Genomic DNA, 12062 nt, shown 5'->3' with positions numbered 1-12062 from the left:
CACAGTTTAATACATTCAGCGTCATGCTTGTGTTTGTCAAGTAGCTGTCTGTTAGTCACTCTACAGCCGAAAACAGCACTTCAAAATCAAAGCTCCGTGCCAGAAATTCACTGTACTTCAAAATAAAGTTTTTTACAAACTTGACACATTCGCGAGTCACTTGCAGTCCATTCAGAATGGACCTGTGACCCACTTTTGGGCCGCGACCCACCATTTGGGAACCACTGCTTTAGAGTATAAGAAACCATGGGAAAACCAAGGAGACAACTTGTTAAAGGAATAGTTTGACATTTTGGGAAAAGCTCTTATATGCTTTCTTACCAAGAGTTTGTTATTTATATGCTGAATATACAGCTAGTCCTGACTGTATGCTAAGCTAAGCTCACTCTCTCCTAGCTCCAGCCTTGTGTTCAGCCTGTCAATCTCCCGCCCCATCCTACCCTCACTCGTGAACAAGATCCCGAGATACTTAAACTCCTCCACCTGAGGCAGGACCTCCCCCCGACAGTGGATTGGGGCAATCCACCCTTTTCCGGCTGAGGACCATGGCCTCAGGCTTGGAGGTGCTGATTCTCATCCCAGCTGCCCCCAAAGACCATTTGTTTATTAATTACTCGCCCTATTTTATGTTGAATTCATGCCTCCGGTGAACAAAGAATCCAAAAACAGAGAAAATTCATGATGAATTGAAGTCATAGGAGTCCACATTAAACAACAGCCAAACTTTTTCAAAACATCCGTTAACTGACTGTCACACAACTTGTGCAGTATAATGAAAGTCTTATTCATCCAGTCGTATTCTCAGTACTTTCTAAACACTTACATTTTTGTTAAAACCTGAAAGTGAAACTAATCTTTGCTCCAAAACCAGACTCCACTGACAAAAACAATAATTTTACCTTGCTCAGCACAAGAGCTGCTGATCCACTGCTGTCTTGATCAGTCTGTTTTTTTTGTGTTATTGTGTGACTTTGGTGTTTTGAAGGGTTAGTTCGGATTCATCCAAGTCACAGGATAACACAAATCGAGGCAGTGGTAGACCAGCAGCTCCTGTGTTCAGTGAGGTAAAATTATTTTTTTGTCAGTGGAGTCTGGCTTTGAAGAGAGCATAAATAAATTCACTTTTAGGTCAGATCCCAGGTAAAAAGGAGCTGTCTGTTTGAGAAGTGCTGAGCATACAACTGGATAAATGAGACTTGGATTAAACTGCACGAGTTGTGTGAGAGTTTATGAGCTGATGTTTTGATATAATTTTTCTGTTGTTAAACGTGGACCTCCATGACTTCAGTTAATCAGTTCATTTCTCTGTTTTTGGATTCTTCGTTCACCGTGGAGGCATGCATGAAAAACAAAGCTTACTTCACAAATTCAACGTAACATGGGTTGAATAATGGATCCACGAATTGTCATTTGGGGTGTGAATTCCTAGAAGTATATTTCCCAAGATGTCAAGCTGCTCCTTTAAGTTTTGATTCATGTCATGGCCTCATTCAGGCTCCTCACAGATGTGATTGTTTTTACGACTATGTGTTACATATGTGTGTCCTTGGCTGTGGGGTTAAAGCACGCTGCTCTGTGCGACTGTGATAGAGCACACTGCAGGTCTTCCAGATTCCAGGCTTTCTCAGTGGCTACATGCACATCCAAGCATGAAACCTAAAGCAAGCAGATAGCTCAGTGTGAAATCACACACAGTGGGAGAAAGCCTGCAGGTTTAAGACTCATGAACCATTTTTTTTGCATCCGTGTGGAACAGTTAAACATATAAAGCCATGATTCTTGGCACGTAACGGCAGGAGTTGCTCACCCTTAGCGTTCATAATGGCTGCTTTGTCGTTTGTTCGCAGCAGAGGCGGAAAAAAGAACTGGCTAACATCATGACAGGCCAGCAGAAATACAAAATACATGTTAAGATTTGGTTCACCAGCAGTCTGAAAATATCTGGTTTGGTGATGATTGTGCAGCTAGGCATGAGTGCGCACCCAGCTTTGTGTTTTTCCATATTTATCTATAGCATGCCTCATTTGTGACTCAGCAGCACCACCACTGAATCCTCAAACAGGGGTGTAGATTGTTTACAGACACCACAACCGGCTGTTGTCCGTTTTCAGTCGACACTGTCATGATGAAAGGAGTTGTACAAACACATTGTTATCATTTTTTGTCAGTTCACTCTCTGTTTCCTTTTTCTTTCTAACAGTACCCACTTCAAACTCTGGGTTTTTAGGGAAAACCTCTGCTTCCGCTGGTAATGAGAAAAGTAAACAGTCATATCAGATGGTTGTGACATTTCACAAGAAAGTCACTTGGTCAGCACTTGGTTCCGTACAGAGCCTAGATGACCAGGAGGATAACCAAATACAGGGATAAACAGAATGACAGAGCGATAAACAAGCTTGTGCTGCCAAAAAAAAGAAGATAGATCCTTTGAAAAAGTGAAGCTTGGTTGAGGCTCAGGGCCAAGGGAGCTGTATTGTAAACAAACAATTAAAGCAGGGTGTTTTTCTGGCTTCTTTCACTCAGGCTGAACCTTCTGTCCCGGTTGCAGCCGAGCCAATGCGGTGGTGAATTTAAAGGCCATTACAGTACAAGCTTCCACTCAAGACACTGTGAACACTGGTATAAACAACAAAATAATTGTTTCTATTTAATCTTAATCGTACATAAAGGCCAAATTATGTTGTGGTTAATACAAGATTTATGCTTGATGTAAACTCCAGTTTCAAAGATCTAGTAATGGCTCATTTATGCACAGCGTTAAATATAATGCAGCTATATTTGTGCATGTTTTCTGAGAGCTTACAGATACGGACAGAACAAAGCAGTACCACCAGAGATCGGGGAGGAGTGTAGTGTATTCTAAGCGAGATAAAACTGTAGGAGGCGATGAAGACATGTTAAAAATGGCGGAATTGAACATATCGGTTGTAATAAAAAAATGAATTCTATTCTATTTAACAGCCTCACAGACCACCACTGTCTACAATGCTGCTTCTGTTAAAAGGTACATTATTATGACCTATTCCTATGTCGACATGTTTGTTGTTGTAAAAAACTTTTGACCCTGCCCTCTAGCGCCATCTATTGGATGTATCTATGCCAGCATAAAGGACGCACGTATGTGGGCAACATGTGGGAGTATAAATCAAGCCTCCAGGAACAGTCCTAAAGCCAATATTAAATAGTGGCCAAATGTGGACTTACAGTGTCCATCATGTAACGCCATGGGACCCAAAAAGACTTTTTCCCATAGAGTTACATTGTGAATTATCCATTCATCCATCCATTTTCACCCATTTATCAGGGGCCAGGTCGCGGGGGCAGCAGGCCAAGCAAAGCACCCCAGACGTCCCCCTCCTCCTGGGGGACCCCAAGGTGTTCCCAGGCCAGATGAGATATGTAATCCCTCCAACATGTTCTGGGTCTGCCCCGGGACCTCCTACCAGCGGGACGTGCTCTGAGCTCCTTACCCTATCTCTAAGGCTAAGCCCAGCCACCTCACAGAGGAAACTCATTTCGGCCCCTTGTATCTGCGATCTCATTCTTTCTGTCACTACTCAAAGCTCATGACCATAGGTGAGCATTTGGACATAGATGGACCAGTAAATCAAAAGCTTTGCCTTCTGGCTCAGCTCCCTCTTCACCACGACGGACCGGCACAGCGCCTGCATCACTGCAGACGCTGCACCGAACCGCTGCTCCATCTCACACTCCATTCTACCCTCACTCATGAACAAGACCCTGAGATACTTGAATTTCCCCGCTTGAGGAAGTAACTCGCTTGAGTTACTGAGTTATTGTGAAACAGACATCTGTAAATCAGTGGATTAGTCTTTTTTGAGCATCACAACCCCCATGAAATAATTATTTTCGCTAACGTGATTTGATCCATTTGGTCCGTTATATTTCGTAAGACGAGAAGAGCCGCAAGATTAAATCATTGAAAGGACAACTTCGGTATTTTTCAACCTGGGCTCTATTTCCCCATGTGTATGTGTGCGTATGATTCATGGGTACCACTCGTTCTAAAATTGGTTCAGTATTGAGCCGCGAAACGAGCTAAAACGGTAACGGGGGCAAATGCGTCCCGTATAAAAGTATAAAAGTTTTTTCGCCACTGACCGGTTCAGATCGCCAGTGTTATCTCTGTAAATAGCATATGGTAGCGGCTCTGGGGCAGTGTTGAGTGTGAATGAGTGGAGTCAGCTGTCAGTCAGTGTTGGAGCAGAAAGGCGGAAGTTGTCCCCGCTCTGTATTGTAAATGAGTATGTGTGTGTGAAGTGTGTGTTACGCTAGAAGAGTCAGAGGACGGAGTCTTTTCCGTGCTACCCCCTGGAGTGTTACCGGAGTTTTTGGAGTGCTCAAATAAACGGGCCTTTTTCCCGAACGCAAGAACAAGATGTCGCGCAACACCCTGTACAGCTTTCATAGGCTGCCTTTGTCGGACGGCGAGATGCTGAAGTTGTGGCTAGTTGTGCTACAAATGGATGCTAACACTCCTGTCCAGACACTGCGCCTTGCAGACCATCAGGTCTGCAGTGCTCACTTCTCCCAAGATGACTACTGCCAGCCGAAGAAGAGAAGACATCCAATCCCGAAACACCTCTTCCTCAAGAAAACGGCTGTCCCACAAGTAGAGAGAGCTACAGACACAGTGGAGCAAAGCTCGTGACATCACACAGCCCAGAGGTAAGGGAAAGGCTAAGTTAGCATGCTATTTACAGAGATAACACTGGCGATCTGAACCGGTCAGTGGCGAAAAAACACACACTTCACACACACATACTCATTTACAATACCGAGCGGGGACACCTTCCGCCTTTCTGCTCCAACACTGACTGACAGCTGACTCCACTCATTCACACTCAACACTGCCCCAGGGCCGCTACCATATGCTATTTACAGAGATAACACTGGCGATCTGAACCAGTCAGTGGCGAAAAAAAGCACTTTTATACGGGACACATTTGCCCCCATTACCGTTTTAGCTCGTTTCGCGGCTCAATACTGAACCAATTTTAGAACGAGTGGTACCCATGAATCATACGCACACATACACATGGGGAAATAGAGCCCAGGTTGAAAAATACTGAAGTTGTCCTTTAATTGCCATTTACGTTAGCAGGGCACCAAACTGAAGGTTAACCGCTTGACTGGTCAAAGTCTCTAGGGCACTTGCTCTATGGGCCCCACAATGCGGAATATTCAGTTAATTTAATACCATGAACATTAAACTTTTCAGGCTTTATGTGCCACCAAATAACTTTAATAGGAATAAACGAGGCCCACTTTCTTCTTGTATCCAGTTCTCTTTATATGTCCATGGTATAATTGAGTCTTAAGATGAACGCAGACTGTATGTTCTCAGGTCAAACTCAGCCATCAACACAGCTAATTAAACAGCCATTTTGTATTCATAAAACCACTTGTCTGAACTACATGAGAGACATGTTAATGTGCTTTTTTGGAGAGAGAACATTTTGCTGGTGCTAATTGAGCAACATCTCACAACAAATACTTAATTTACTCTCCAAGCCCATTAGTTTTCCCTTCCAGTTCCAGTTGTGTATGGCACTTGTCATCAGTGGTGATTGTGCATAGCTTTGGGGCCCAGCCATTTATTCATGATGCATTTTCACATCTGGTGTGTGTTTTGCGAGTTGAGAGCTGGTGCAAAGCAACAGAGGCCGAGTAGTTGCCCAGTTGCGGTTGGTTTTAATGGGTTGGCTGCTGAAGTGTAGCTGCTGCTGCTGTTGTTGTAAAAGGGTTTACCATTATTTATATCTTATAATGCTTAGCAATTACATAGATTTTGGCACTTTTTTCAACTTTGACTCAAAGAATTTTTCTTCTCTTGTGTGTTGCTGACTAAATAATTTGCAGTTTTATTCTGGTCCTTCTACACATCACCATGCTCTGAATTAATGTCATAAATACACATACATTTTTCTCTAGCTTTTCTTAGCATTTTCATATGTGAAGTTTCCCCCCCACCCCAGAAATTGCTGTTTTATCATTATATTTTCTTTATCAATCTAAAAGTAAGACTTAAAAGGTCCCCTCCGTTTGACTTTCTTTATAGGGGTGTGTGGGAAAAATCACTGGTCAGTCAAAATGGCCACCGGCAGCCTCTTTATCCATAAGGACAGGCTGGCAAGACAGCTGGTGTCGTGCCCACATGTCCACAAGCTGAGACGAGGTACGTACAAACCGCACAAGCACCCCCTTTGCCCTCTGAAGGGGAAGTGACTCGTCCAGAATTAGCTGACGGAACAAGCAGTTGTTATCAGAAATCCCTGGCAGCGTCACATCCTGTGTTTTTAAGTCTTTTCTCATCGTGATTTATGATTCTATCATACTGTTGTTGCAATATAGACGTGATCACCCACATGATTTCATGAGGAAAGAGCATCCGCATCACTGCCTGCCTGACTAGCTGATGAGTGATTACTTCTCCTACTTTGGCTGTGTGGCGTCAGACGTCTATTAGGGTCTCAACTGTTTGCCCAATTTTCTACTTCATGGCTCATTTCTTCATTTCAAAGCTTGATTTTTCAGAGGCACTCAGAGGTCCTGTCTCTGCCAGTTAGAGCAGGGTCTCACGAGGTTAAGATTCATACCTGTTTTTGTGTTAAACAGTGCAGTGCACATGTCAAATGCACAGTGGCCTTGAGAGCAATACGTTCACTTTACTCACCTAAATTAAATTGATTACACTGCAAAAAACACGCCATAACATGCACCTGGACAGCGGTCACTGCTCCGTGCTGTGACATGTGATTCTGAAAGTGATGGAAATCCTCTTTTCCCTTTGAATTTTAATTCAGGAATCCGCAGCCTTTGAGCCTTAACCTGGTGATGCTCCGCTACCCCTCATGTGGTAGCTTTAAGCCTGACTTGATTTTATTCACCCTTCCTGGCTTCATTCAGCCTCATCGACTGCCTCTTCCAATTTTCAGACATCAAATGACTCGTCCGGGGTCGCGTAGATCAATTTAGTTTGTCATGTGTGAAATGTAGTTTAAAAGTGACAGTTCAAAGTTTGAAATGCACTGCTCAACCGCTATCTAAGAAAACATGAAAGATGTGATTCAGTTTTATTCATTACTTCAAAGCATGTTCGTGAGGAATGCTACGGGTTGTCACACAACATCTTCGTCATAGTTTACCCCTTGACTATTTTTGAAACATAGCAATGCAGGCATACACACGGACAATGCCTCGTTTCCACACAGTTTGGTTTTGTGTCCTATTTCTATATAATAGCCTGTGTGGAGTATGCCCCTGGTGGTCAACGCAAGGAAATGCATCTCTTTACTAAGGGATAGAAACACCACTGCAGAAATGGCAGAGAAGTTAATTATGAGTGTTGATTATTACCAGTGTTAGCTAGCATAATATGCTGTTGAACTTTTCTCATTGAAAAAAAGTACAAATAGAGCTGTATTACATCCATCAATCTGTTAGCTAATTTGTTTTTATGCTGACTTGAACAAGTGTTTTGTTTTCACTGTATTTGAGGCAAATTTGGGACTGTAAAAACGGTAAGGAGAAGTTTTGCAACACATCAGAGTTCTCATTGGAGAAATGACTCCTATTTGACTCACACATACTCAGAGTTTTGTAGAAACAAGGCATAATTTATCATGAACTATAAGAGTCACTCCTGTTTCCTTATTTCTTAACACTGCAAATGATTAAGCTTTTCTATTTCTTGTCCCAGTAAGTATGTCTTTTTATTTATGGCCTCTGGGCCGCACGGCTGCCAGAGTCAACACCGCTCTGCTGGGTCATCAGTTCAGTGGTACGTCCCTGTCGTACAGTATACACGGTGGCAACCACTGGTGTCCACAAATGACATGCTGACAGTCCTCCTGACGTCTCCCAACGCCTGCACATTCGTATGCATGTGTGTCCTGCTCCAGTAACCAAAATTTAAGGGGAGCATTAAGTCCACAAATTAGTCTTCCTACCAGGTTTTGGGCACCTGCAATAACATAGCAACAGCACAGCCTGTCTATTTATATCACAGAGCTGTCTGACCATTGTATATTCTCGAGTGACTGAGTGGTGGTGTGGAGCAGGGCGTAGTGGGTGGAGACCCTGACCCTTAGCTTAACTCCCTTCTGTAATTAGGTAGATGGGTCGAGCTTCGGGTCTTACTAGAGGGCCACACCCTCGCTCCAAATCAAAGGGTTGGGTGACCACACACACACATTTAACAGGCAAACACACAGAAAAGCATACCCCATACACGCTGACTTTGTTTGCATATGCTCTCTATTATGGCACAAATGTTAAGTAAGGACTGTAACTGTAGACATGTGTCTTGTTTAACTGGGTGTGTTTCACACAGCTGGATCAGGCAGATGTTATGTAATTTTTGACTTCACTGCAAGGCTGTCATGAGATATCTGTCTATAATCCACCCAAACTTTTTCACACTTTTTATTTTCTCTCCACTGTTTGATTTAAAAACTTTGCTCTGTATTCCTGCAGCAGAGAAAGTATAGGGTCTTGAAGCAAACGCACACCTTTCATTCTCTCGTTTTCGTCTGTGGTAGATACAGAAAGTACAGCAGGATGTGGTTAAGGATGAGAGAGTTTAGTCTTCACAGTCTGTGGAACCTGTAATCTGCTTTCACATACTTGTAGAACATTCCAGGGCAGCAGCAGCTCGGTAACCTTCCATCTTTTGCTTTGAGTCCCGTCCCACAGTAAAGCGAAGGCCCCTCGACTTCGACACTGCGCCTATCCTCTTAGCCGTTTTCACAACAGCCATTCCTGTGTGGTTTTCCGCTCCCACCTCGGCCTATTCTGGGATGTGTTCTTTTCCTAAGCTCTACTTAGCTGGGTCGCCAATTTCACAAAGCAAATGAAATGGTCTATGCTCTAAATACATGTTTATGAAATTCCCAAACTTACTGTAGCATTCCTGAAGCAGGCCAACACCAAAGGGAAAATTCCAGAGCCTGAAGGAATTGTTCTGGGATGATTCGGTCAAAGCTTGATGAGTAATTGCCGTACAAATCTGATATCCTCCACATTACACCAAGCAGTTTTCTTTGGTTTGTAATGAACTATGTCAGAAACACTATCTACCTTGTTTAAATATTGATAAAATACATTTCTTACAAGCCAAGCTTTTTCTTCTCCATGCCAAGGACTTTCCTGTGACAGTGTTCTGCTCCAAAACATTGGAGCTGCACCCTTTTCAACATCTCATTTCTTTCTGAATTTGCCCTTTTCTTTGCCTGGTTCCAAATTTCTCGATTGATTTTTTTTTTTTTTTTCAGGATTCAGAATCAAGCTAATCAGAAACCATGGATTACCAGAACCATCCAGAAACACGGGCAATAATAAAGCGGTAGCCTGCAATGTAAGAAGAGGCAAAAGGGGCTAAATTATAATGCATATGTTGACAGAGGTGATGAGATTGCATTTCACTAGAGGTGATTAATTGATTGATTGATTTTTGTAGGCAGAAGTACCAAAGCAATCATCAGTACCATTCAATACTCCATCAATACCAATCATCAGGGGCAGCTGTGGCTCAGGAGGTAGAGCGGGTCATGAGCTCTGGGTAGTGACCGAAAGAATGAGATCGCGGATACAAGCAGACAAAATGAGTCTCCTCTGCGGGGTGGCTGGGCTCAACCTTAGAGATAGGGTAAGGAGCTCTGACATCCGCAGCGAGCTTGGAGTAGAGCCGCTGCTCCTTTGTGTCGAAAAGGGGTCAATTGAGGTGGTTCGTGCATCTGATCAGGATGCCTCCTGGGCGCCTCCTGTTAGAGGTGTTCTGGGCACCTCCCACTGGTTGGAGGCCTCGGGGCAGACCCTGAACACGTTGGAGGGATTACATATCTCATCTGGCCTGGGAACACCTTGGGGTCCTCCAGGAGGAGCTGGAAAGCTTTGCTGGGGAGGGGGACATCTGGGGTGCTTTGCTTGACCCCAGATCAGTGGATGGAAATGGATGGATGGATGTAGTAGTTTGGTCCCTGGCTTCTCCAGTCTGCATCTTGAAGTATCCTTGGGCAAGATACTGAACCCCAGATCGCTCCACAAGTGCATGTCATTGTGTAATGATGAGCAGGTGATACCTTCTATAGTCTCGGCCAGTGTATGGATTTATTTGAAAAGGGACAATGTACATTTATCAACCCTCAAACAAATCTGAATGCACCCAAGCTAGCTGAAAAGCTAAAAGTAATTTTCATTTGGTGTGAATAAAAAGTCTTTGTGAAAAGCTGAATGTGGCGTGTAATGTAAAAGCACTTTGATTGGTTTAAGACTAGAAAGGCGCTTTACAAATGCAAGTCCATTTACTATTTACCCTTTTGTGCCAGAGCCTGAAATTTAGCGAAAATAGCAACCAGCGTGGATGAGACTGACGCAGCTGTACAGGTTGTTGTAACCCCAACCCTAACTTTTTGAATAAACAACAAAAGCATGAGTCATTTTTTCGCTGAAGTAAAAAGTCAAATCGGCAAATGAGGTGACTAATAATGTAGGTGGTAATGTGCTTTAGCAAGTTTTTGGACAGGGGCAGTGGATGGCCTTGGGGTTTTTTGTGTGTGTTAGATTCTAAAGTGTAGATGGGAGCTTCATTCATGTTAATTAAGTATTAAGGATATGCTTTATATTGGTTTGCTCTGGTGTGAGTAGAGTTTTAGTTTGTCGTCCTGAAATCTGTGGGAAAGACAGTGAGTTTGAGTGATGGGCCCCTAATTAGATCCTGTTGGATTTTTTTGATACATGCAGAAAATCACATTTATGGCAGTAATCTGCTTCACAGAGTTTTGCATTTTGTTCTGCCGTATAAATCACGTTGCCTAATAGCTCAGCTTTTACAGGATTAGCTTTTAACTTGTATTAATTGCACGTGTTGTTCAGAAAATTGTGAAGCGTGTTGATTTGTGACGACGAGATCACAGGCTTTTATTTGCTACACAGTTTTTCTTAATTTAGCGAAGACAAAATCCTTTAAAAAATCTAATGTGGGGGTGGAAGTAACACGCACGTACAAAATGTTGTCATTCCTTAATGGCACAGATTGTATACTAAAGCAATACCACAGTCTGCTTCATATAATTTATCAGTTGTGGATGTTTTTGTTTTGTATTTTGTCAGACTTTTTAGGGTAATGTATAGACTGTTTTACAATTCACTGATTAAAACTTAAAAGCAGTGCTGATTTATGTTGTTCATCTTGCAGTATTGATTAGATAATTGTACTTAGGAATGGTTATGCAGCTGCTGTTAGCCAGAGGCAAGTCCATGGATCTTGTGACACAGTAATCCAATTAACCATTTAGCTACACGCCCATGCATACCCACACTCCAGTTAGTCTCTCCTTCAATCACACACACACACACACACACACACACTACATATGATTAACATTAGGATGTTCAAAGGTGACATTGACCTCTGTTTAATTTGTGAATTCTTCCTCCACTTCTTAAGTGGAACCTTTGCCCTCTCCTGTTTCTCCTCTTGACCATTTATGACCTGTGCATTCTTTGTACCTGCACACAGATAGGTGACACATGAGAGAAAAACAATAAAGTCTCTTTTCAACTGGACAGTATCCGTCTAATGTGAAAGGTTGCAATCGGCATCCATTCCTGGGATAAAAGGCTCTGCAGCAGCCATGGGTACCAGCTCTGTTTGGCTGTGATTGGCAGTGATGGAAATGTGACCCCTGACCCCCTTTTCACCTCTTTTTACAGCATGTTGCCACAAAATACTGTCTGTTTCCATCCAAGTAGTGCTCGAACATCATTCCAAATTAATCGACACTATAAAAGAAGTAACAACTGTAACATTTCCACTGGCCTCCATGATGCTTTCTGCTGTTTACTAAGGTCCTGATCACGCAGAAAGTGTTTTGCATGTTTCAAAACGCGAAGCGCACCACACTGCCTTTTTCTAAAAGTGAATGCCACTAGGGAAAAAAAGCTTGCTGTGCCTTTTTATTGATGACAGGCAACGACCCCATCACACCCTTACACTAGCCTTCTCGTCTAATCAATCTACTGTTTATTTATTTTAGTTA

At 42.9% G+C, this 12062-nt stretch overlaps 1 protein-coding gene across 2 annotated transcripts in view; it reads left to right on the top strand.

The window, feature by feature from the left end:
• usta (uronyl 2-sulfotransferase a) overlaps positions 1-12062 on the top strand; it is a 96806-nt gene that overhangs the window by 31435 nt on the left and 53309 nt on the right. Inside the window, exon 2 of one of the 2 annotated variants that reach the window (XM_033647831.2) lies at positions 6083-6199. The exons of the other annotated variant lie outside the window; for it this stretch is intronic. Within the exon in view, the coding sequence (XP_033503722.1) occupies positions 6083-6199 (117 nt within the window). The remainder of the gene's footprint in view (positions 1-6082; positions 6200-12062) is intronic. 2 annotated transcript variants of the gene reach the window in all.

This window comes from Epinephelus lanceolatus, chromosome 13, assembly GCF_041903045.1.
Source record: "Epinephelus lanceolatus isolate andai-2023 chromosome 13, ASM4190304v1, whole genome shotgun sequence".
Taxonomy (NCBI): domain Eukaryota; kingdom Metazoa; phylum Chordata; class Actinopteri; order Perciformes; family Serranidae; genus Epinephelus; species Epinephelus lanceolatus.
Note: the sequence above shows the minus strand (reverse complement) of the source record. Positions and strands in the feature narration are given on the sequence as shown.